The 25,588-nt window shown below is 42.4% G+C and overlaps 1 protein-coding gene across 1 annotated transcript in view; it reads right to left on the reverse strand.

Annotated features, from left to right (window-relative positions):
* The window catches only part of MOB4 (MOB family member 4, phocein), a 244,890-nt gene that overhangs the window by 189,385 nt on the left and 29,917 nt on the right, over window positions 1–25,588 (reverse strand). Inside the window, exon 2 of the mRNA XM_075831284.1 lies at window positions 11,624–11,686. Coding sequence (XP_075687399.1) covers window positions 11,624–11,686 — 63 coding nt within the window. The remainder of the gene's footprint in view (window positions 1–11,623; window positions 11,687–25,588) is intronic.

A 25,588-nucleotide genomic window follows, 5' to 3' on the forward strand; every position in this document is an offset into this window, starting at 1 on the left:
ACACGAACGTGTTTTTGCGGCCGCAATTCCCCCGAAAATCCACGGGAGAATTGCGGCCCCATTCTTTTCTATGGGGCCATGCACACGACCGTAGTTTTTGCGGTCCTTGCACGGCCCGGGAGCCCGGACCGCAGAAAGAACGGGCATTTCTTATTACGGCCCTGTTCTGCGGTCCGGGCTCATTGAAAACAATGGTGGTGGCCATGTGCATGTCCCGCGATCTGCGGGTGGCCTGCGGATGACAGTCCGCAGCCGGCCGACCCGAAAATCACGGCCGTGCACACGGCTACGGTCGTGTGCATGAGGCCTAACAGCGTACACGCCGTCTAACAGCGTACCCTAAAAATAAAGTAGTTTATAGTACGATTCTTAGTATATACAGTAAATATATTTATATACTATCTACTATAAAATACTGAAAAAAATTAGTTTTTTTAAAAATAAACTGTGTGAGGAACAAGTGATTTTGTGTGGGGACACTGACACACTTGTATCTGTTTCTCTCCACAGCTAGAACAGTGAGGAGAAACAGATGCATGTTTTTACTTTTATTTTACAGTAGTGATCACTATGATTGGATCTCATAGTGATTACAAAAGATCAGGAACCAATACTATTGGCTCCTGTTCACTGCTCTAAGAACGAGCTGGTAGCAACAGCTCGTTCTTAGAGCAGGAGCTGTCATTTAGACACTCCCGGCGGCGCTGTACGCAGTAACAGCATGTGACCGCTGTGATTGGCTGTCACAGCGGTCACATGCTGTTACGACGAAATCGGCAGGTCCTGATGGCTGCAGTAAGAACCGGACCTGTTACTTACAGCCGGATTTTAGTGCAGACTTAACCAGGGTGCCGTTAAACCCACTCTACTACAGCGGCGCCAAAAGGCGTCGCTGTAGACTGAGTACATGCACCGCCCGACGTCAAAAGACGGTGGGCGGTCGTTAAGGGGTTAACTGTAAACACGCCCAGTTGTAATTTAGAAAGTCTCATTTGCATAAATATAAAAATGGTCATAACTTGGCAAAAATGCTCGTTTTAAAAAAAACAAAAAAAAAACACATTACTCTTATCTACATTGCAGCGCCGATCTGCTGCAATAGGAGATAGGGGTTGCAAAATCTGGTGACAGAGCCTCTTTAACACTTACAGCCCAGTCAGATCATCCTACATCAGTGTTCACATTTGAACCGTGCTAGTTTGCTTCCTTATGAGACAAGTTTGTCTCAGAGAGAGGAAGGGGAGGATGATGAAGGGGGTTACTGCAGGGGGTTATTTTTTTGATTTTGACACCGATCATGACTGTCCTGGACATACACAGACACTGACTACCACTAGCTGAACTGAGAGCTCTGATAAAAGCTTGTCATCTAGCGGACGACTGTTACATATACACAGACTCATGGTATGCTTTTGAAAGTGCTCACACTACAGACCCAGCGACTAAGGGAAATCACCGAGCAGATGTAGCTGCAAAGAAAGCAGATGGGAAAAATCTGACACAAAGTGATGACAGTAATAATAGATATTGTGACAAATTTACCAGACTTTCAGAAACTCATAACTATGTAAAAGAGTTGTTCTCCACAGGAAAAGGCCAGATGGAAGGATAAGGGATGCACCCAGAACACTGAGGGTCTCTGGCGTGATAGTGAAGGTAGGCCAGTAGCATCAAAATCCTTGCTATCGGTATTAGCTGAGGCATCACATGGTTTAACTGGTTGCCGACACAGGACTAGAATGCTCGTCCTGAATGGCGAGTACTTCGCGCATTAGGATGAGCATTCTCGTCCTGTGTGACAGCTGTCTGTGCGCGCAATCGAGAGCGGGGCAACAGCTGTAATACACAGCCACGGCCCCGCTCTGACAGCGGAGAGGAGAGAAACATCTTCTCTCCGCCGTTAACCCTTTGAACGCCGCGATGAAAGCTGATCGCGGTGCTCAAGGAGAGGCGACTGCACTTTGATCTGTAATACCACAGAGAAATGTGTTTTCTCCCATACCTTATTGATAGGTGCTCCATCCTGGAAAGATAGCTTCATTCTGTTATAGTCTGTTGATGTCCAATTGATAGTCTTCTCCCCCTCTATGTCTTTCTGTCTCCAAGGTGCCTCCTGTAATGCCGTGTAATGTACTCTGGAGCCAATTGTGCCTTGCTTTGATGGCTCGTTTGAGATAATTATATGATCTATACCTCTGATTAACCCTTTCAGGACCGAGCTCATTTTGGCCTTCAGGACCAGCCCCATTTTTTCAAATCTGACATGTGTCAATTTATGTGGTAATAACTCTGGAATGCTTTTGCCTATCCAAGCGATTCTGAGATTGTTTTCTCGTGACATATTGTGCTTTATGTTAGTGGAAAAATATGGTCAAATTCATTCCTCATTTGTGAAAAACACCAAAATGTAGAGAAAATTTGCAAAAATTATGATTTTTCTAATTTTAAATGTATCTGCTTGTAAAATAGATAGTAATACCACGCAAAATAGTTACTATTTCACATATTCCATATGTCTACTTTACATTTGCATCGTTTTTTGAACATTATTTTATTTTTCTAGGACGTTACAAGGCTTAGAACTTTAGAAGCAATTTCTCACATTTTCAAGAAAATTTCAAAAGGCGATTATTACAGGGACCAGTTCAGTTCTGAAGTGGCTTTGAGGGCCTTATGTACTAGATAGACCCCATAAATCACCCCATATTAAAAACTGCACCCCTCAAAAGTATTTAAAACAGCATTCAGAAAGTTTCTTAACCCTTTAGGCGCTTCACAGGAATTAAAGCAAAGTAAAGGGGAAATTGACAAATTTAATTTTTTTAGCTGAAATTCATTTGTAATACATTTTCTTCTGTAACACAGAAGGTTTTACCACAGAAATGTAACTCAATATTTATTGCCCAGATTCTGCCGTTTTTAGCAGTATCCCACATGTGGCTCTAGTGTGATAATGGACTGAAACACTGGCCTCAGAATCAAAGGAGCACCTAGTGGATTTTGGGGCCTCCTTTTTTTAGAATATATTTTAGGCACCATGTCAGGTTTGAAGAGGTCTTGTAGTGTCGAAACAGTGGAAATCCCCCAAAAGTGAGACGGTTTTGGAAACTACACACCTCAAGGAATTTATCTAGGGGTACAGTTAGCATCTTGACCCCACAGGTCTTTTGCTATATTTATTGGAGTTTGTCTGTGAAAGTGAAAATCTACTTTTTTTCTGAAAAAAATATTTAAAAAAATAATATTTGCAAGGAATAAAGAACAAAAAGCACCCCCAAAACTTGTAAAGCTACTTCTCCCGATTACGGCAATACCCCATATGTGGTACTAAACTGCTGTTTGGACCCACGGCAGAGCTCAGAAGGGAAAGAGCGCCATTTGAATTTTGAAGCGCAGACTTTGATGGATTGGTTTTCAGCACCATGTCACGTTTGCAATGCCCTGGAGGGAGCAAGACAGTGGAAACCAACGAAAAGTGACCCCATTTTGAAGACTACACCCTTCAAGGAATTTTTCTAGGGGTATAGTAAGCATTTTCACCCAACAGTAGTGGAATTTGGTCAGTGAAAATGAAAATCTACTTTTTCTGAAAAAACATAGACATTTTTAATTTTTACAACGAATAAAGGAGAAAAATCACCCCAAAATTTCTAAAGTAATTTGTCCTGATTACAGCAAGATGCCATATGTGGTAATAAACTGCTGTTTGGACACACGGCACTGCTCAGAAGGGAAGGAACAATATTTGGCTTTTTTAGCTCAAATTTAGCTGGAATGGTTTTCGGGTGTCATGTCGCATTTGCAAAGCCCTTGAGGTACCAAAACAGTGGAAACCTCCTAAAAGTCCCTTTAGGGTACTGGAACGAGTGATCATTAGGTCGCTGGTACAATACACTGCAATACTAATGTATTGCAGTATAATATAATTTTTAACAGCGCGATTCTGTCCATTAGTAATACACAGCTGACACCTGTAGAGTATGGAGCGGGCGCAGCGCATGAGCCCGCTCCATATATAACCCCCTGCACCACAACATGCTATTAAGTCGTGGTGCGCGAAGGCGTTAATGCGCAGCGGATGGTGCAAGGTGAAAATTAAAATTTTTCACTGATATGCCATTTTAATGCACAATATGTTGTGCCCAGTTTGTGCCACTGAAGACAAATACCTCATACAATGTTGAGCGGGTTCTCCCGGATATAAAATATCATATATGTGGACGTAAGCTGGTGTTTGGGCACACTGTGGGGCTCAGAAGGGAGGGAGCGCCATTTGGCTTTTGGAGCACAGATTTTGCTTGGTAACTGTTCTGTTTGGGGTTTTGCTGGTATTTCGGTTTATAATGTGGGGGCATATGTAACCTGTGCGGAGTACATGAGGGTATAATAATTTGGTAAATAAATAACCCGCAGATATGTGGCCAATGTCGCACTGATAAATGGCGCCCGATCTTATCCGCTTTTGGCCACTGCACAATTTCTGTCGCTATATTTGGAGAGCCAGAACGTTTTTATTTTTTCTTCACCGGAGCCGTGCGAGGGCTTATTTGTTGCGGGACAATCTGTAGTTTTCATTGGTACCATTTTAGGGTACATGTGATTTTTTTATCACTTTTTATTAGATTTTTTTGGCAAGCAAAGTGACAAAAAAAACAAAATCTGACAATGTTTTTTGTCTTTTTTTTTTTTTTTTTTTTTACAGTGTTCACCATGCGCTATAAATGACATTTTACTTTATTCTGCGCGTCGATACGATTACGGCGATATCATAAGTATATCGTTTTTTTATGTTTTGTGGCGTTTGCGCAATAAGATCACTTTTCGATAAAACTATTTATTTTTTGTGTCACTATATTCTGAGAGCCATAACTTTTTTTATTTTTCAGTCAAAAAAAGCTGTGTACGGGCTTGTTTTTTTGCGGGACGGGTTGTCGTTTTTATTGGTACTATTTTGGGGTACATGCAACTTTTTGATCATTTTTTATTCTATATTTTGGGAGGGTTGATGACCAAAAAATAGTGATTCTGACATTGTTTTTTAATTATTTTTTTTGCAGTGTTCACCGTGCGGGAAAAATAATATTATAGTTTTATAGTTTGGGTCGTTACGAACGCGGTGATACCAAATATGTGTACTTTTTTTTAACATTTTCCTTTTTTTCCTATAATAAAAGACTTATTAAAGGAAAAAAAGCATTTTTTGTTTTTGGAACTTTTATAACTTGTTTTTACACTTTTACAAAACATTTTTATTACTTTTTTTTTTAACTTGTTTTACTTGAAGACCTGCAGCACTGATCACTGCTATAATACATTACACTACCTAGGTAGTGTAACGTATTATAAACTGTCAGTGTGACGCTGAGCGTCACACTGACAGGATGCTTATGAGAACCAACATCCGGCTGGTCCTCATAAGCTGCCGTGCATGGCAGACCCGGAGGCTGTTGTATGGCCTCCAGTTTTGCCTTGTAACCGACTGCAACACCCGCAATCGGTCCCCGGTAAAGTTTGTTATAGTAACAAACTTTGCAGTTCGTTGCTACAACAAACTTTCCCTGCGATCACATGACCGGGACCTGAACCAATTAGGTCCCGATCATGTCTCCGGTACCAGAGGCAGGGGATAACCGCGCGATCCGGGTGTCAGCGCTACTCTGAGACACCCGGATCGCGCTTTTTTTAAATCAATCCAATTTTATTGATACGAACACCAAAATAAGATAACACATTGACATTCACATTTCAAGTTTTCCAACATCGTATACAATAGTTACAGCATATCAGAAAACCCCCAACATACCCTCTCCCCCCCCCATATCTCCACCCATTGTTTCCAGTACCATTCCTGACCAGAAATCAGTTCTCTTATCAAGGTTCCCCTCCACCCCTTCTTTACTCCAAATTCGATTACCTCCAATTCCTCAGATGACTCTTGCCCTTAGTCTACTCAGTTCAGGTGACAGCACCTCAGGACAGGCCAACCATCTGCTCCATTGTTTATCAAATTTTTTTTCCGTGTCCCTTTTCGAAAATATCTTATGCTCCATCAGGATATTATAATTCAACATTCCTACAATTTCCCTCATCCCTGGTGGCTCCGCGTCCAGCCAGTGTTTAGCAATGCATTTCCTCGTTTGATATAATATTTTTGCAATTGCCAGACTTGCCATTCTGTCACTCTCCAATTCTCCCACCGCTCCCAACAACATAACTTTAGGGTCTGCCGCCAATTCCCGACCACACACCTGCTTTATCAGATCCAATATTTCCCCCCATAGGGTCCTCACATGTGAAATATGTCCACCTTCTCCTCCGTGCACCTAGGACATTTAGCATCCGCTCTAATACCCATCTGTTTTAATACCCACGGGGTGCGGTACACTATGTATCAGGAAGAGTTGGGATCTCCTCTGTGCCAGACTGAGTGATAAGTGACATGTGGACGCTAATATCTCCTCCCACTCCTCTTCGGTCAATGGACCGACATGCTGTTCGCATTTCTCTTTTACCAGCACCATCGTGTCTCCCAGGTATTTGGACAGCAAGCTCCTGTATGCCATTGAGATCAGGCCTTTGGTCGTGTCTGCCCGTCCCACATACTCTAGGACCCCCAGAGCACAAACAGTCAGGTCCACCACATGCGCCTGTAGGGCATGACGGATCTGCAAATATTGGTAAACCATACTGTGCTCCAGTGGAAATAGGTCATTCAGCTGCTGAAATTATCTCAGCACGTTATCATCATACAGGTGTTGCAATCGCCTAACCCCTGCCGACTCCCATTTTTGCATGCCCTCTAATTGATACAATTCCCACAGGACCGGATTATGCCATAAGGGAGTATATTTGGTACACATTCCCACTCCCAAGATCTGTTTGCATTGCCACCATACTTTATGTATCAGGAGTAATGTTGGTTTAGCACTCGCCAATCTCTTAAAGGTATGTGCTTCCAGGCCCTCTAGTGGGTTGAGTCCTCCCCCCAAGTATGACAATAAGCGTGCGCTAGAACCCCATGTCTCTGTGTCCTCCCACCCCTTAAACTGTTGGCTCTGAGCAGCCAGGTAATATATCCAGGCACTTGGCAGCGCGACCCCCGCTTCATCTTTAGGCAATGCAGTTTCTCCAATTTAATCCTTGGAACCCCCTTTTTTCCAGACCAGATCCCGAAAGAGATTGTGCAATCGTCTGAACCAGTGTTTAGGTATCCATACTGGGGAGTTATGAAGGATATATAAAACTTGAGGCATAAGGATCATCTTGATTAGATTAGTCCTGCCCAGAGCAGAGAGCGGGAGCCTGTTCCAGGCGTCTACCTTATGTTTCACCTTGGGCAGCAGTGGTAAAACATTCAAAGACATATAGTCTTGAACCCTAGCCGTCACCTTAACCCCTAGGTACGTAAATTCAGAGACTATCGGAACCTGGGGTCCCACTCCAGTATCCACAATGTTTACCGGGTCAAGTGGCATAAGAGCAGACTTGGTCCAGTTAATATTTAATCCCGAGAACTCCCCAAACCTTGTGATCGTGTCCATTACTACCTCCAGAGTGTTCTCAGTGTCCGTCATATATATTAAAATATCATCTGCATATAGTGAAATTTTTTCCTCTATATCCCCATATTGCAAGCCCCGTATGCGCTCCTCCTGTCTTATGAGGCACGCCAGTGGCTCTACCGCCAAGGCGAACAGCAATGGTGACAGTGGGCACCCCTGGCGCATACCCCGAGCCAGCGAAAATCTTTCGGACAATGCACCATTCACCCGTATGCGGGCTGTAGGGGCCACATACAGCAACTGTACCCACTTCACAAAGTTAGGGCCGAATCCCATCTTTTCTATTACTCGCCATGGGTACCCCCATTCTACACAATCGAACGCTTTCGCGGCATCTAATGTTAGCACAGCCCTTCCTCCTTGAACGTCCGGTGTCGCCTGAAGATTTAGAAACAGCCGCCTGAGGTTGACAGCCGTCGATTTGGAGGGCATGAACCCCGATTGGTCTTCATGCACAACATGCTGTACCACCCTATTCAGCCGCAGCGCTAGTATCTTTTCCAAAATCTTAACATCCGATGTCAACAAGGATATTGGTCTGTAGGACTCCGGTAAATGACTGTCTTTCCCCTCTTTTGGGAGAACCACTATCGTCGCCTCATATAGGGAGTCTGGTAGTTTAGATCTGTCAAAGCTATCCTGCAAAGTACTCAAGCAGTGTGGCGCTAACTCCGTCCCATATTCCTTATAGATTTCTCCTGGTAACCCATCTGGACCCGGAGCTTTCTCGTTTGCCATATCCCTTATCGCCTGTTCCAACTCCTCCAGTGAAATAGGTGCCTCCAAGCTTTCACGGTCCTCCCGGCCCAAGGTAGGCAAATTAATGCTTCCCAGATACTCGTCCAATTGCTGTGTGTCGTAATGCACTTTGGATGTGTATAGGTCAGTATAAAACCGCTGAAATATTTGCAAGATTTGCACCGTGTCTGTCTCCACCCTCCCCCTAAGACCATGAATGAAATTATTACTCCCATGCGGCTGTTCCATCCTAGCGAGTAGCCTCCCCGCCATTTCCCCTTCTTCATAATATTTCGGTTTAAAGGAACAGTGTCATCACAATTTTTTTTTTAATATGTTAAAGATGTTAGTGCTTTATTAAAAACGTTTATATTTATTTGTGTGTTTGTGTTTTACTTTTTCTTATTTTTACACTTTTTCTTCCCTATGGGGGCTGCCATTTTTTGTTCCATTTCTGTATGTGTCGATTAACGACACATACAGACATGGAATACGGCAGCCACAGTCCCATAGGGACTGCGAACGGGTCCCGTCCCATCCACTTCTGTGTACGCCGTCTGTGTGGGAACTGCGCATGCGCCGCTCCCACACAGTCCAATTTGAAATGCGCGCCGTCCGGCGCCATTTTCCTGTGGACCGGAAGTCGCGGCCGGACAGTAAGATTACTACTTCCGGTCGCGGCTTCCGGACTTGTGCACTTGGACCAGCGGCAGCAGACGGAGCGGACGGGCCGGAGGGAGCCGCGGCGGCAGGAGCAGGTAAGAGATTTCTATGTATGTTCGTGTTTGTGTACGTTTACTACTGTATGTAAACCTACTACACTGTGTGTTAGCTCAAAAAATGCCGACACACAGTGTAGGAGGTTAGACCGTTTAAACCCCTCGTTTATCCCGGCACTAGCCAGGATAAAGGAGGGGGGGATGCTGAGAGCTCACTAGAGCGAGGGCTTTTTACCCAATTTTGCAATGCTGCAATTTTGGGAATAGCTCCATCTAGTGACCAGCAATGGGAAATATTATAAATTAGAATCTAATTTATAATATTTCCTGACTCGTGAAAAAAAATAAAAAAAATTTGAACAATGTTTAATCACCTACACACTAAATGTTTAATAAAAAAAAAAAACAAACATGTTTTTCTGGCAACACATTCCCTTTAAGGAATAAGCGTTTATTATCCGCCATTGCTAGTTGGTGATTTTTCAACATCGTCTGAGCCTCCACCCAATGTCTAAGTGTCTCCTCGGACCCCTCTTCTACATGTCTCCCTTCTGTTTCTGTCACCCGATCCTCTAGACTTTCTCCCAGTTGCCTAGATTTAGTTTTTATTCGTTTAATATATTGAATGAATACTCCTCTCAACCACGCCTTCATGGCGTCCCATAACACCCCTTGCGGCACTGACTCAGTATTAAAAATGAAATATTCTTTTATCAAATCCCGTATTTCCCCGCCATCCATCAATTTCAGCCAAAACGCATTCAGCTTCCAATTCCCGGGATTCCTGGTAGGCCTTACACCCACTTCCAGCGTCACCGCCATCGTAGAGTGGTCTGACAACGCCCTCTGTAGATATTCAATTTGCGCTATGTATGGCACTGCTGAAGCGGAGCATGCTACCAAATCTATTCGTGAAAGAGACTGAAACGTGGACGATGCACACGAGAACTGCTTCACCCCTGGGTGCTGATCTCTCCAATTATCCCGCAAACCCAGTTCCACCATTAATCTTCCAAAGGCAGTTAGGTCGCCCCTTTGCCCTCCCCTATGGAACCTATCCAGCCCTTCAGACATCACTGCATTAAAGTCCCCCATCACGATTAGCAGTACCTCAGGCCACCTGGAGAGTTTCTCCGTAACTCGTTTAAGTACAATGCTAGAATAAGGCAGAGGGATGTACAGTACCACTAGAATACACTCCCAATGATATATAGTACAGTGCACTCCCACATATCTCCCCTCCTCATCAGAGTGTATCAGCAAACTCACCCCCCTAGAATAAGTCGTATGAAAGGAGTGAAACCCATGTGCGATCCATACTCTCTGCAATAAGGACACAGATTCTCCAGTCAGATGTGTTTCTTGCAGCCCCACTATCAGGGAATTTTGCTGTTTAACCCAGTTGAAGATTGCCTGTCGTTTCCTAGCTTCCCGTATTCCCCGGACATTCCAGGATAAACATTTAACCGACCCCATCAGGCGCCATATCATTGAGAAATCTGTTACTACTCCAACCAAGATATTAGGCCGTGCGTTCCCTCCCCCCCTAACAAAACCTCCCCTCCGAAAAGGGTCAGAGCGACATGTACTGTCTCTCCTATCCAGCAGAAACGCACCGTAGTGCGAACTTTTGACATGCCCTAATGGCATCTCCCCTTTAACCATTTAACTTTCTCACCACTTCCAGTGAGCGCTGGCTCCCACTGCTATTCGTATGTAATAAACAATCCCACACAATCAGCAGATTTTACAGATACATTAGGTACCCAGTAATGATCCCACAATATCATCGCCATCAAGTACGGCCACTTTGTTAAAAGGATACCACCCTGCTGATACCACCCTCAATTTCAGTTTTTTTTTATAATCCCCCCAAAAAAAGTTAATAAAAAAATTATATGTACCCAAAAATGGTGCTATTAAAAAGTACAACTAATCCCGCAAAAAACCAAGTCCTCATACAGCTATGTAGACGAAAATACACAGATATAGCTCTTTGAATGCGACTATAGAAAAACCCTGACTGCAGTGACAAAGCAGAACCAGACTGATTTACACACATTCACTTGTGTCTGTGTGTTCTCTGATTCTCTTAAGAGTTCTTGATAATTAGAACTTTGTACGAGGACTAGGCCCGATAGCCATTGTTCATCAACCCAAACAGATGAATTTTAAAAAAAAGTACTCTATCAGACTTCTATGGGAGAGTCTGAGCCGTAATTACTGACAATAATAGGACAGGTTCTATCATTTTTTCGGCACGGACACCCATCAGTAAACATACTGAAAGGTGTCCGTGGCCAATAGAAATGAATGGGTCCGTAATTACAGACCATAATTACTCATGAAAAATATGGACATGTGCATGAGGCCTAAGAACTTCTTCAAACATAAATAGAGAACGACCCAAAAAGTTAGGCGCTAGTTTGGTGCTTAGACTACCTGACTTCTAGGTATTGATAGAAGTCAAATGTTTTGTCAGGGAACATAGGCTTAAAAAAATTGATAATTGTCAAATCTAGCAAAGCGAAAACATGACATTAGCATCCCTAAACATGTAATTTCTTTATTTCACCACTATAAAATATACCATTCTTGTTTTACCTGCTGTACTGCAAGTGTACTGTCCATTTCCTCAAAAGACTCCTCTGGCCAGTTGTAGAAATCCTAGAGACAAAATTATTGAAAATAAAAATTAAAAAAAATAGAAATGTGCTGCAGATTTATATTCTCTTAATTTTTTTAAGGTTTTAAAGAGTTTCTGCACTTTTGATATATCATAGATCGAAGTTCAAAAAACTCTCCTTTTCCCATTTTCTCCCTAGAACATAGTCAAAAAATAAATAAAATAAACATAATTGGTATCGCCGCGTCCGTAAAAGTCTGAACTATTACAATATATTATTATTTAACTGGTTGCCGACACAGGACAAGTATGCTCGTCCTGAGCGGCGAGCACTTCGCGCATTAGGACGAGCATACTCGTCCTGGGCGACAGCCGTCTGTGCGCGCGATCGAGAGTGGGGCAACGGCTGTAATACACAGCCACGGCCCCACTCTGACAGCGGAGAGAAGAGAAACATCCTCTCTCCACCGTTAACCCTTTGAACGCCGCGATGAAAGCTGATCGAGGGGTTCAAGGAGGGGGGACTGCACTTTTATCGCGTCACAGAAAATAACTGTGACGCGATCAAAGCCCACAACTCGTATGGCCAGACAGCCCGGGGTACATTGAAGGACCCCAGGGCTGTCTGAACATATTTCCTGTTGTTAGGGCATACTGAGGTATGTCCTAACAACTGCCTGTCTACAATCAGTAACAGGCTAATGTACTGGAATATAGATCTATGCCAGTACATTACAGTTACAAAATCAAAATCAAAATGATAAATCCCATTATGGGATTAAAAAAAAAAGTTCAATGAATGTAAAAAAAAATTAATGATAAATAAATAAAAAGTTAAAAAAATACACAGAAACACACATTTTTTATAATAAATAAACTTTTTAAAATATAAGTCCCAAAACATGAAATAATAGACATATTTGGTATCGTCACGACCGTAACAACCTCTACAACAAATGTATAACATTATTTATGATGATCGGTGTATGGTGTAAAAAAAAAAAAAAAAAATATTAAAACTGCAGCAGAACTGCTTTTTTTCTGCATTTTCGCCAAAATAAAAATTTATAGAAATTAAACGATAAATGTATTTGTACCAAAAAATGGTACGTACATAAAGTACAACTCGTCCCGCAAAAAACAAAGTCTCATACAACTATGTTGTACAAAAAATAAAAGAGTTATGAGCGTCGGGATGCAAAGAGGGAATTCTAAAAAATTGCTCTGTCCTCAAGGCCAAAATTGTCCGTGTCCTTAAGGGGTTAACCCGCACGGTGAACGCCGTAAAAAAAAAATTTGGAACGCCAGAATCTCTATTTTTTGTTCACCTAATCTCCCGCAAAAAATGAAATAAAAAGTGGTCAAACCGTCGCATGTATGTACACCAAAATGGTATTATTAAAAATTACAGCTTATCCCGCAAAAAATAAGCCCTTATACCACTTAATCGACGGAAAAATGAAAAAGTTACGGCTCTCGGAATTTGGCGACACAAAATACATTTTCTTCTTTACACTTCGGTTTTTACTTGTAAAAGTAGTAAAATATAGAAAAAACTACACATATTTGGTATCGGCGTAATCGTATTGACCCATAGAATAAAATGAACATGTTGTTTTAATTGCACAGTGAACTCCGTAAAAATGGCGCGCAAAAAACCATGGAGGAATCAGTGTTTTTTTCATTTTCTACCCTGCAAATAATTTTTTTCCCGTTTCCTAGTACATTATATGGCAAAGTAAATGGCGCTACGAAAAACTACAACTCGTCCCGCAAAAATCAAGCCCTCATAGTACTATATAGACGGAAAAATAAAGGCGTTATGGCTTTTGGAATGTGGGGAGGAAAAAATTAAAATGAAAATCTGAAAAAGGGCTGTGGCGTGAGAGCCCATTTTTCAAATCTGACATATTTCAGTTTATGTGGTAATAACGACGGAATGCTTAAACCTATCCAAGCGATTCTGAGACGGTTTTCTCGTGAGACATTGGGCTTTATGTTAGTGGTAAAATTTGGTCGATATATTCAGTGTTTATTTGTGGAAAATTGCAAATTTTAGAGAAAATATGAAAAAAAAAAATCTGAATTTAAATGCCAAAATACAGGGTGGGCCATTTATACGGCTATACCTAAATAAAATGGGAATGGTTGGTGATATTAACTTCCTGTTTGTGGCACATTAGTATATGGGAGGGGGGAAACTTTTCAAGCTGGGTGTTGACCATGGCGGCCATTTTGAAGTCGGCCATTTTGTATCCAACTTTAGTTTTTTCAATCGGAAGAGGGTCATGTGACACATCAAACTTATCGAGAATTTCACAAGAAAAACAATGGTGTGCTTGATTTTAACCCCTTGAGTACCCAGCTCAGTTTGGCCTTGAGGACCAGACCCATTTTTTCAAATCTGACATGTATCACTTTATGTGGTAATAACTCCGGAATGCTTTTACCTATCCAACTGATTCTGACATGGTTTTCTCGTGACATAATGTACTTTAGTTTAGTGCAAAAATTTGGTCGATAAATTCATTGCTTATTTGTGAAAAACACCAACATTTAGCGAAAATATGAAGAAATTATGATTTTTCCAATTTTAAATGCATCTGCTTGTAAAACAGATAGTAATACCACATAAAATAGTTACCAATTAACATCTCCCATATGTCTACTTTATGTTAGCATCGTTTTTTGAACATCCTTTTATTTTTCTATGACCTCACAAGGCTTAGAACTTTAGCAGCAATTTCTCATATTTTTAAGAAAATTTCAAAAAGCGATTTTTTCATGGACCAGTTCAGTTCTGAAGTGGTTTTGAGGGCCCTATATATTAGAAACCCCCATAAAACACCCCATTTTGAAAACTGCACCCCTCAAAGTATCCAAAACAGCATTCAGAAAGTGTTTCAACCCTTTAGGCGTTTTACAGGAATTGAAGGAAAGTAGAGCTGAAATTTTCAAATTTCATTTTTTTTTACAAAATTCATATGTAATACATTTTCTTCTGTACCACAGAAGGTTTTACCTGAGAAACGCAACTCAATATTTATTGCCCAGATTCTGCAGTTTTTAGAAATATCCCACACGTGGCCCTAGTGCGCTAATGGACTGAAACACAGGCCTCAGAAGCAAAGGAGCACCTCTTGGATTTTGGGGCCTCCTTTTTTCAGAATATATTTTAGGCACCATGTCAGGTTTGAAGAGGAGACATACGCCCCATAAATTGTTAAGCGGTTCTCCAGAGTACGGTAATACCCCATATGTGGTCATAAACCGCTGTTTGGGCACACTGCCAGGCCCAGAAGGAGCGCCATTTGGCTTTTGGAGCGCAGATTTTGCTTGGTAGTAGTTTTGTTTAGTGTTTTACTGGTGTTTCAGTTTATAATGTGGGGGCATATGTAATCTGTGCGGAGTACATACATTTTTTGCGTGACACACTGTCGTTTTTATTGGTACCATGTTTGGCTACGCGCGACTTTTTGATCACTTTTTATTCTATTTTTTTGGAAACAACGTGACCAAAAAAGGAAATTCTGCCATTGTTTTTTATGGTATTTTTTTTACGGTGTTCACCGTGCGGGATAAATAACATGATATTTTTTTAGTTCAGGCCGATACGAACGCGGCGATACCTATTATGTCTAGTTTTTGTCTTTTTTTTCTAATTATAAAGGGCTTGATCAGGGAAACAAGGCGATTATTGTTTTTATTACGTAAAACTTGTATTTATTTCTCTAAAACTTTTTTTTAACTTTTTATTTTACACATACTAGGGGACTGGAAGATCTGATCTTCTGATCCCCTGCACAATACACTGCACTACTTCTGTATGTACTGATGTAGTGCAGTGTATTGTAACTGTCACTTTACAACTGACAGTTGAGCCTATTATGTCCTGCCTTGGGCAGGACCTAATAGGCTCCCGTACCTGGCAACCAGGAAGCCGTTGCTAGGCTTCCTGGTTGCCATTGCAACCATCAGAACCCCGCGATTTTTCGCGGGGGGGGGGGCAATGAGGTGCAGAGGGAGCCCCCTCCCTCTGTATCAATCACTTAAATGTCGCTGTCGCTATTGACAGCGGCATTTAAGGGGTTAAACTACAGCGATCGGAGAGGACAGAGATCGCTGTAGTTGCAGTGGGATGTCGGCTGTATATTACAGCCGACATCCGATGAAGCGAGCACAGCTCCTGTGCCCGCTTCATCCTCAGGGCGTTACTATACGCCCATTTTCGGGAAGGGGTTAATAAAAATAGTGTTTTGTTTTTTTACACCGCTTTCTCTGATCTCCTCACGTATCTCACAGAAGTGAGGAGATCAGAGAAAGTGACAGGAGCTTTCTCCTGCAGAAAACGTCACAGATGGCTGTGATTGGTCAGTCTTCAGAGACTGACCAATCACAGCAATCGCCGGCATTGGGGACTGCTAATTGGTCCCCAGGCCGGTAGCAGAGACGGTTAGCGGTCAATGACAGCTGCCGCCGCTGTTCTGTCACTATGTGATTTCACATAGTGACAGTTTATTCCTGCGCCGTAATAGTACGTCGAAGGTACGCTGGAATAAGCGGCCAGCGACGTACTATTACGTCGAAGGTACGCAAGGGGTTAACGTTACTTTATTCTTTCAGGAGTTATTTGCAAGTTTCTGACCACTTATAAAATGTGTTCAAAGTGCTGCCCATTGTGTTGGATTGTCAATGCAACCCTCTTCTCCCACTCTTCACACACTGATAGCAACACCGCAGAAGAAATGCTAGCACAGGCTTCCAGTATCCGTAGTTTCAGTCGCTGCACACCTCCTATCTTCACAGCATAGACAATTGCCTTCAGATGACCCCAAAGATAAAAGTCTAAGGGGGTCAGATCGGGAGGCATTTCTTCTGCGGTGTTGCTATCAGTGTGTGAAGAGTGGGAGAACTTCCAAACTGAATTTTAAGGCAGAATTTCCGCCTGCAAAAAACTCTGTGTGAACCCAGCCTAAGGGAAAAGGGGGATTTCTACGTTTATTACTTTAAAACTTTTATTTTTATACAACTTATTTTTACTTTTTTACTTTGTCCATCTAGGGAACTTGAAGGCAGGAGGCCCTAATCGCAATTCTATTACACTGCACTACATACATAGTGCAGTGTATTAGAGCTGTCAGATATTCACTGACAGCAAGCATAGTGGGTTCTGACTTTGTCAGGACCCACTAGGCTTCCGTAGATGGCATAGCCGGTGGCCATTGTTAGGCCTCCGGATGCCGTAGCAACCATTTCCGCCCGCAATAATGTCATGGGATGTCAATGGTGCTTTAACCACTAAGAGGCCCCGATTGATATTGAATGCGGCTTCTAAGGGATTAATCTGCGGGGACAACGTGATCGGTCCCTGGGGAAGGAGCTGTGACAACTGCTGTACGAGACAGCAGTTGTCACAGCTCATAAAAGTGCCGGGAGGGGGGGGGTTATTCCCATGACCTACTATTAGGTCACGGAGAATTAACGGGTTAAAGGAAAGGTCATGATTTTTGTTTTTTATTAATTTATGTTTTTGTTTAAAAAAAATGTATATGTACTTTATTTCTTTTTTCACATAAAAATGTTTTTTTTTATTAACACTTTTTTAATTCACTGGGGGCTGCCATGTTTTATTTAATCTGTGTATATGTCTCTTAACGACACATACACAGATGGAATATGGCGGCTACAGGGCAATTGACATAACGAATGGGACCCGTTCGTTGCATCCTGTGCTTGTGCCATCTCGCTCTGTACTGCGCATGCGCAGTTCAGAGCACCCAGCAAAGAAGCTGGTTTGTAGGGGGAAAGCTGGCGCCATTTTGGAGAAGATCGGCTGCAGGTAAAGTGTGCGCGTGTGCGAATGCGCGGGCGGGCGTGTGTGACGCCTTTGCATGTTTGGGGGTGTTTGTGTATGTGGGGGGCGCTTGATGGAGCAGCGGTGCTTGCCGCTGTTCCTTCAAAACAGCTGATAGGTGGCCATGTAGGATCAGCGGCACACTTGCATCGCTGATCCTTCATAGCCGCTGCTCCGTCGAGTGCCTTCCCACACACACACACACAAATCCGTCATACGTGCTAATAAGGTGTGTACGTGCGTGGTTGCAATTTTAGGGAGGTGTGTGTGTGTGTGTGTGTGTGTGTGTGTGTGTGTGTTCACCCCGCTGTTCCTTCAAAACAGCTGATTGGCGGCTTTTTTGAAGGATCAGCGGCGAGCACCGTTGCTCCGTCGTTCCTTGCTCCTACTGTGAACTGCCGTGGTTAGAATGAGTGGCATATTACTAACTTTTTTTTGCAGGTTCCACTGGACCGAATGTACTACGTCGAAGATTAATTGGACTACTTCGATCTACTCTTTTTTTTTATTTTTTAAATAAAATGGATATAGAGGGTTGTGAGTCTTTATTTCAATAAAAAGTTATTTTCAGGTCTGTTTTTTTTAATACTTTTTTTAGCGCCTTAGTAATGACAGTTGTCTGTTTGACGACATCCACTACTAAGGTGGGGTGGGGCTTAGTGTTAGCCAGTAAAAATGCTGGAACTATCCCCCATTATTACCCCGATACGCACCGCCACCAGGGGGTACTGAGAAGAGCCGTGTACGATCCAGTACCCGACCATCTGTAGTTTTTTTTAAATGAATAAATTGACGAAAACGACGTGGGGTCATTTTTATTAACAGTGAGAAGGGTCACTGTTTTTGGCCCTTCCTAGCCTAATGATACCAGCCTGCGGCCGCCCCGGCGTCGAACCATCACTACAGATGGTCCGGTACTGGATCGTACTCAGCTCTTCCCCGCCTTAGTAATGGACATCGTCAAACAGACAACTGCCATTACTAAGGTGGCAATAAAGTACCAAAAAACAGAGATATAACTCCCTGTTCACACAGATCTTGCTGGCACTGATTTTGATGCGGAAATCACATCGGAATCAGTGCCATAAAACCCCTGAAATCTCCCTGCATTGATTTCAATGGGAGGCATAGGCGTCTTTTCCTCGGGTGCCTATTGACTGCTCACGGGGGAAAGAAAGCACCATTTTCTTTCTTGCGGCTTCCGCCCCTGACCTACCATTGAAATCTTTTCTGAGGCGTTTCTGCCCATGGTTCTTGCATTAGCTTCAACGGCCGAGGACGAAAACTGCTGCGAAAACTGCAGAAACAAAGTGCATTTTTTTTTTCTGCCTGCAAAAAAACAGTGTGAACAGGACCTAAGGGTGTATTCACACAGTGCAGTTATGCAGCGTCTTTCCCGCACGGCCGAAAATCACATCGAATAGTGCTTGCGTTTTTACCATTTTTTGCGATGCGGATGACGGCTGCGTGGCGAAAACGCGGCAAAACCGCACTGCTTGAATACACCCTAAGAAAATATTTTTTTGGTAAAATAAAAAAAAAAGTCACACAACTCTCGTCAACCATTTTATTTTTATTTTTTTAAACGTAAATCGAGGTAGTCCAGCTTATCTACGACGTAGTCCAAACGGTCGAGCAGAACCTTCAAAATTTTAAAAATAAAGTTAGTGATATAAAAAATAAAAATCTTCTCACCTACAGCGGACTTCTGTCTTTTCCCTGCATTGCAATAGAAACTACAGGCCAATGAAAAATAATTCCCTTAGGGCATGTTGACACGCCACTCAATAAAACCAAACAACGTGTAGATGAGTAAAATACAGTAGCGCCTTTTAAAATATATATATATATATTTTTTAAAGTGTATTTTGACGCATTTTGCGTAATTAGGAGTCCCATTGACTATGAAAACATATGGCGCGCTTTACGTGCAAAAGAATGAACAAGACGCTTTTTTTTCCGCAACGCGTTTTTTTAAAAAAACGCACGTGTAAAAAATTGTTTTGTATGTACTAACCGTACGCTTTCCCATTGATGTAACTGGGAAGCTTAATCAAGTGTTTGGCGCGTTTTTCAGCATGTAAAATGCGTCAAAAACCGACTCAAGTACACGCTGTGTGAACCTGTCAACGGAAAAGTCATTCAACACAGGGGCTTCCCTCTTGACTGTCATCATTCTTAGGGCTTATTCAGACGAACGTTAAATACGTCCGTGCAAATCACGCGCGTCGCACGGACCTATATTAGTCTATGGGGCCGTGCAGACAGTTCCGAGATTTTTACACATCACGGAAGTCCGCTGCGTAAAACTCACGACATGTCTGTTCTTTGTGCGTATTTCGCGCATCGCTCGCACCACACGGAAGCACTTCCGTGTGGTGCGTGATTCGCGCAACAGCAATGAAAAGGATGAATGAAAACAGAAAAGGACCACGTGCTTTTCTTTTTACAAACATCCAAACAGAGTGTCATAATGATGGTGGCTGCACGAAAAGCACGCAGCCGCTTATCATATGGTGATGACACACGGAGCTGCTAAGTGCCTTTTGCGCACGCAAAAAGCAGCGTTTTTTGTGTGCGCAAAACGCACGCGCTTGTGTGAATCCGGCCTTAGCCTTTTTGTGTGTCCTGTGGCTTCTAATAATAATCTTTATTTATATAGCGCCAACATATTACGCAGCACTTGCCAAAAATACTCCCAAAATGGCACTGGACAATGCATAGCAATTTGAAGACATCTTTTCCTGGCTTCTAGCCAAAAATACGGAGTCTCCCTCCCACATTTACACCAGCTGTAAGTCAGGCTGCTTCTGCGTGATTCACCTTGCTGTAATTCAGGGAAGTGCTCCCTCTGGTGGCCAACATAGGAAAACAAGTCAAATTATTATTTTATTTTTAATACTGTCCACCTTGTGGAAGGGAAAAAAAACAAAAAAAAACAAAACTTTAAAAAAATGTAATAAAAATAAGTAACTTACTTCAAAAAAAGTTTTCATTTGCGACACATTCCCTTTAGAGTACAGTCAGCGCTCGTACTGCTTCCCCTTCATTTCTTCTTGCTTACTGTGAAACGTCGACATGGATTTAGTGGCGATTCACAGGTATTACAGCCTTTTCTCCCATTGAAGTGAATGGGAGAAAAGGCTGCAACACCTGTGTATCGCCGCTAAACGCGTGAGAAATGAAGAGCAAACAGCACGAGCGCTGCGGCCCCTTAAAAACAGCTTATCGCCGGCGGTCCCCAAAGTCAGACCCAGACCTATCAGCTATTAAAGGGAAGGAGTCACGAAAAAAAAATGTTTTACATGTTATTGCTTTTAGTAGGTCATTAAAATAAATTTTAGTTATTTGTGTTTTTTGTGTTGTACTTTTTTATTTCTTTTACTTCTCGATGGGGCTGCCATTTTTTTTTTCATCTCTGTATGTGTCGATTAACGACACATACAGAGATGGAATACGGCACATACATCCCCATAGAGAATGCGAACGGGAGCCGTTCCATTCACTATAGCGTACGCTCCCACACAGTCCAAAAGGAAGATCTTCGGCAGAGCGACATCCGGCGCCATTTTCATGTGGACCGGAAGCCGCCGCCGGACAGTAAGATGCTGACTTCCGGTCGCGGCTTCCGTCCATATGTTCAGAAGCAATGACTAGGAGCGGAGGCAGCGGCAGGAGCAGGTAAGTTATGTTTGTGTATGTGATGTGTGTGTATGTTAGTGTTATACTGTCTGATTACCACTGTATCTAATCCTCCTACACTGTGCATTTGCTGAAAAAATGGCGGGACGCAGTGTAGGAGGTTTGAATATTCAACCCCCTCCTTTCTCCTGGCACTAGCCATGAGAAAGGAGGGGGGATTGTTTGAGGACACTAGAGCGAGTGTGTCTTCTCCAATTTTGCAGCATAAAGCAACGAGGTTGCTTTACCACATGCCAAAGCTGCAATTTTGGGAATTGCTTCCTCTAGTGACCAGCACATGGAAATGTTATAAATTAGAATCTAATTTATAATATTTCCTGACTTGTGAAAACATAAAAAAAAAATTAAAACAATGTGAAATCATTTATATACTAACAGTTTAACTAAAAAACTATATGTATTTTTCTAGCGACACATTCCCTTTAATGGCCTATCCTGACAATAGGCCATACATTTTTACTGGCTGGAAAACCCCTTTAAAAAAGGAACAACTCTGAGTGTTATACAGCATAATAAAGTGGAATAATCAAAAGAATATAAGGAATATTATAAAGCATTTATAGGGAAATTCCTTTGAGATCTCTAAAGAGTTATATAATATGATAAATTAGAAGAGTGGGAAGAGAGTAGCAAAGGCTGCCACAGCGTATCATACTGTTCCATCACATCAGTACGGACAGATTAAATTTTTTTCATATATAGCTATTATATAAACTCTGTTTTTGACCTCGGAAAGAGAAAGGTTAGTGGTCTTCCATTTAGAAGCAATGTGTATATGGCCTGCCAAAAGTATATATTAGCTAGCTTAAAGGGGGTGTAGCGCAATCCTATGGGCTTTGTCTCCTAATAAATAGGTTGACAAAGAGTCCCAGAATTTGAACTGAAACAATACTCCACACCACATTGTTTCAGTACATTGCACTTCTAGAATGCTAGAAGCTATAACCTTCTGACTCTGCAACCCCTTGACGATTTAGAGCAGAGAAATAACTTACTAAAGAAACGCGTAGGGCTGGTAGTAGGTAGATAGGGATAACACCGCCTGAATGCAGGAGTGTCTTTTTCTCTCGACACAGGCTTGCGCACGAGAGATAATATGCACAGTCCTGTGTCGATACCTCACCGACCTACGTAACGACACAGGGCTGTTCTTTACTAAATTATTCCGCCCCCTCTGTCAATTGGCTCTCCCCACTAGTTCTCCCTTCCCCTTTAGATAAAGCAGGTGTGCAGGATAAACTAAGGTCGGTCACAGAATTACTTGACCACACCTCATATCTAATGTAATCCCCATCATCCCTAAATATATGTAATCCCCATCATTGTAAATCCTATCGGGGCAGGCAGCTTGCAGGCACTGATGAAAATGATGCCGCTATTGAAGCAAATATAAAGAATAAACGGAGCGAACAATGAGGAGGCTGTGGACCAACCGGATGCCTCAAACCCGGGACTTCTGACGTATACCCGGGTTTGAGGCAACCTATTGGTCCCCAGCCTCAATGTTCGCTCCGTTCATTCTCTGCTTCTACTTCAATAGCAGCACGATTTTCTTTGCGTGCATGCTATTCCACAATTTTCAGGGCGGGCACGCACGAGCACTGAGGAATAGAATGCACACAAAGAAAATCGTGCTTCTATTGAAGTACAAGCTAAGAATGAACAGAGCGGATATTGAGGCCGCTGTGGACCAATAAGATGCCTCAAACCCGGGAATGCGTCAGAAGTCCAAGGTTTGAGGCATCTTTGCTTCCTCAATGCCCACCCCATTTTCTTCCCATTAATTAATCTCCTTTGTGCTTGTGTGCTGCCTGCCTGGAAAAAAAACTGTGTCCCTGGAAAACCCCCTTTAACTCCTTCGCGCTCAGTGACGTCTTATTCCGTCGTGGTAACTGTATCGTAAGCGCTCAGTGATGGAATAGTACGTCACAGGAGGAACGGCCATGTTTGCTGTCAGCGAGTAACTGACAGCTCTAATACACCATGTAGTGCAGTGTATTAGAATTGCGATCAGAGCCTCCTGCCCTCAAGTCCCCTAGTGGGACAAAGTAAGTCCCCATGCACACGAACGTAAAAACGCCCGTAATTATGGCACGTTTTTACGAGCCCATGGACTTCTATTGGCCACGGGTACCTCCCCGTATGCTTACGGGAAGGTGCCCGTGCCTTTGGAAAATATAGAACATGTCCTATTTCAGGCCATAATTACGGCACGGGCAGGCCCATAGAAGTCTATGGGGCTCCCGTAATTACGGGTGACTACGTGTGTGCACCCGTAATTATGGGAGCGTTGCTAGGCGACGTCAGGGGATAGTCACTGTCCAGGGTGCTGAAAGAGTTAAACGATCGGCAGTAACTCTTTCAGCACTCTGGACAGTGACTTCCGATCACAATATAGATCAACCTGTAAAAAAAAACAGAAGTTCATTCTTACCCAGAACTCCCTGCTTCTTCCTCGAGTCCGGCCTCCTGGGATGATGTTTCAGCCCATGTGACCGCTGCAGCCAATCACAGGCCAGTCACAGGCTGCAGCGGTCACATGGACTGCCGCGTCATCCAGGGAGGTCGACCTGGATGTCAAGAGAGTGACACGTCACCAAGACAACGGCCAGGTAAGTATGAATTTCTTTTACTTTTACAGCGGAAAGGGCTGCCCCTTCTCTCTATCCTGCACTGATAGAGAGAAGGGTCTGCCGATTAGTGCAGTGCAATTTTGCAGCGAAAACGTGCCTGTAAATACTGGTCCAATACGTGTGACCAAGGACCCGTATTTACGCCAGTACTTACAGGAGGAAAAAAATACGTTCGTGTGCATGAGGCCTAAAAAAGTAAAAAGAAGTTGTGTAAAAATATAAGAATATAAAAGTTTTAAAAGTACTAAAACTAAAAATCCCCCTTTTTACCTTATCAGTCCTTTATTATTAATAAAAATAAATAAACTATACATAATTGGTATCGCCGCGTCCGTAACGGCCTGAACTACAAAATAATTTCGGTTATTTACCCCGTGTGGTGAACGACATAAAAGAAAGTCATAATAAACCATACCAGAATCACAATTGTTTGGTTACTTCACCTCCCAAAAAATGAAATAAAAAGAGATCAAAAAGTCGCATGTACCTAAAAATGGTACTGATCGAAACTAAAGTTCGTTACGCAAAAAACAAGTCCCCACACGGCTTTCTTGATGGAAAAATAAAAAAAAGTTATGGGTCTTAGGATATGGCAAAAGATAAATGATTTTTTACAAAAAGTATTTTATTGTGCAAACGTCATAAGACATAAAAAAAACTATAAACATATGGTATCGCCGTAATTGTATCGCCCCGCAGAATAAAGTGAATGTCATTTATAGCGCACGGTGAACGCTGTAAAAAAAATAGACTAATAACAATAGTAGAATTGCTGTTTTTAGTCACCACGCCTCTTAAAAATAGAATAAAAACTGATCAAAAAGTCGCATGCACCCCATGAAAACTACAATGAATTCCTCAAGGTGTCTAGTTTCCAAAATATGGTCACTGTTCGGGGGTCTCCACTGTTTTGACACCACAAGACCTTTTCAAACCAGACATGGTACCTAATAAAAACGAGGCCTCAAAATCCTCTAGTTGCTCCTTTGCTTCTGAGGCCGGTGCTTCAGTCCATTACCGCACTAGGGCCACATGTGGGATATTTCTCAAAACTGCAAAATCTGGGCAATAAGTATTGTGTTGCATTTCTCTGGTAAAACCTTCTGTTTTACAGAATTTATTTTAATAAAAAGGATTTTCTGACAAAAAAAATGAAAAATGTAAATTTCCCCTCTACTTTGCTTTAAATTCCTGTGAAACACGTAAAGGGGAAATAAACTTTCGAAATGTTGTTTTGAATACTTTGAGGGGTCTAGTTTCTAAAATGGGGTGTTTGATAGGGGTTTCTAATATATAGGCCCCTCAAAGCAACTTCAGAACTGAAACCTAAGAAAAAAAAAATGGCTTTTTCTTATACCGCACCCCGATGTACCATATGGCCGTGTCCAGGACGCGTTATGTGGCAATACTTTGCTTCATACATTATACTGATAATAAGCAGTGCCGACCCCGAGATGACCCCAGTTTTGACTGTTTGTATAAACTGAGACCCATATTAGACCATTTCAGTGCCCGGTTTGCCCAAGCATACACCCCCGAGAAGTGTATTTCTATTGATGAGTCCTTGGTACATTTTAACCCTTTCAAGACCGAGCTCATTTTAACCTTCAGGACCAGTCCCATTTTTTCAAATCTGACATGTGTCACTTTATGTGGTAATAACTCTGGAATGCTTTTGCCTAGCCAAGCGATTCTGAGATTGTTTTCGCGTGACATATTGTACTTTATATTAGTGGAAAAATTTGGTCAATAAA

Source organism: Rhinoderma darwinii, chromosome 6, assembly GCF_050947455.1.
Source record: "Rhinoderma darwinii isolate aRhiDar2 chromosome 6, aRhiDar2.hap1, whole genome shotgun sequence".
NCBI lineage: Eukaryota > Metazoa > Chordata > Amphibia > Anura > Rhinodermatidae > Rhinoderma > Rhinoderma darwinii.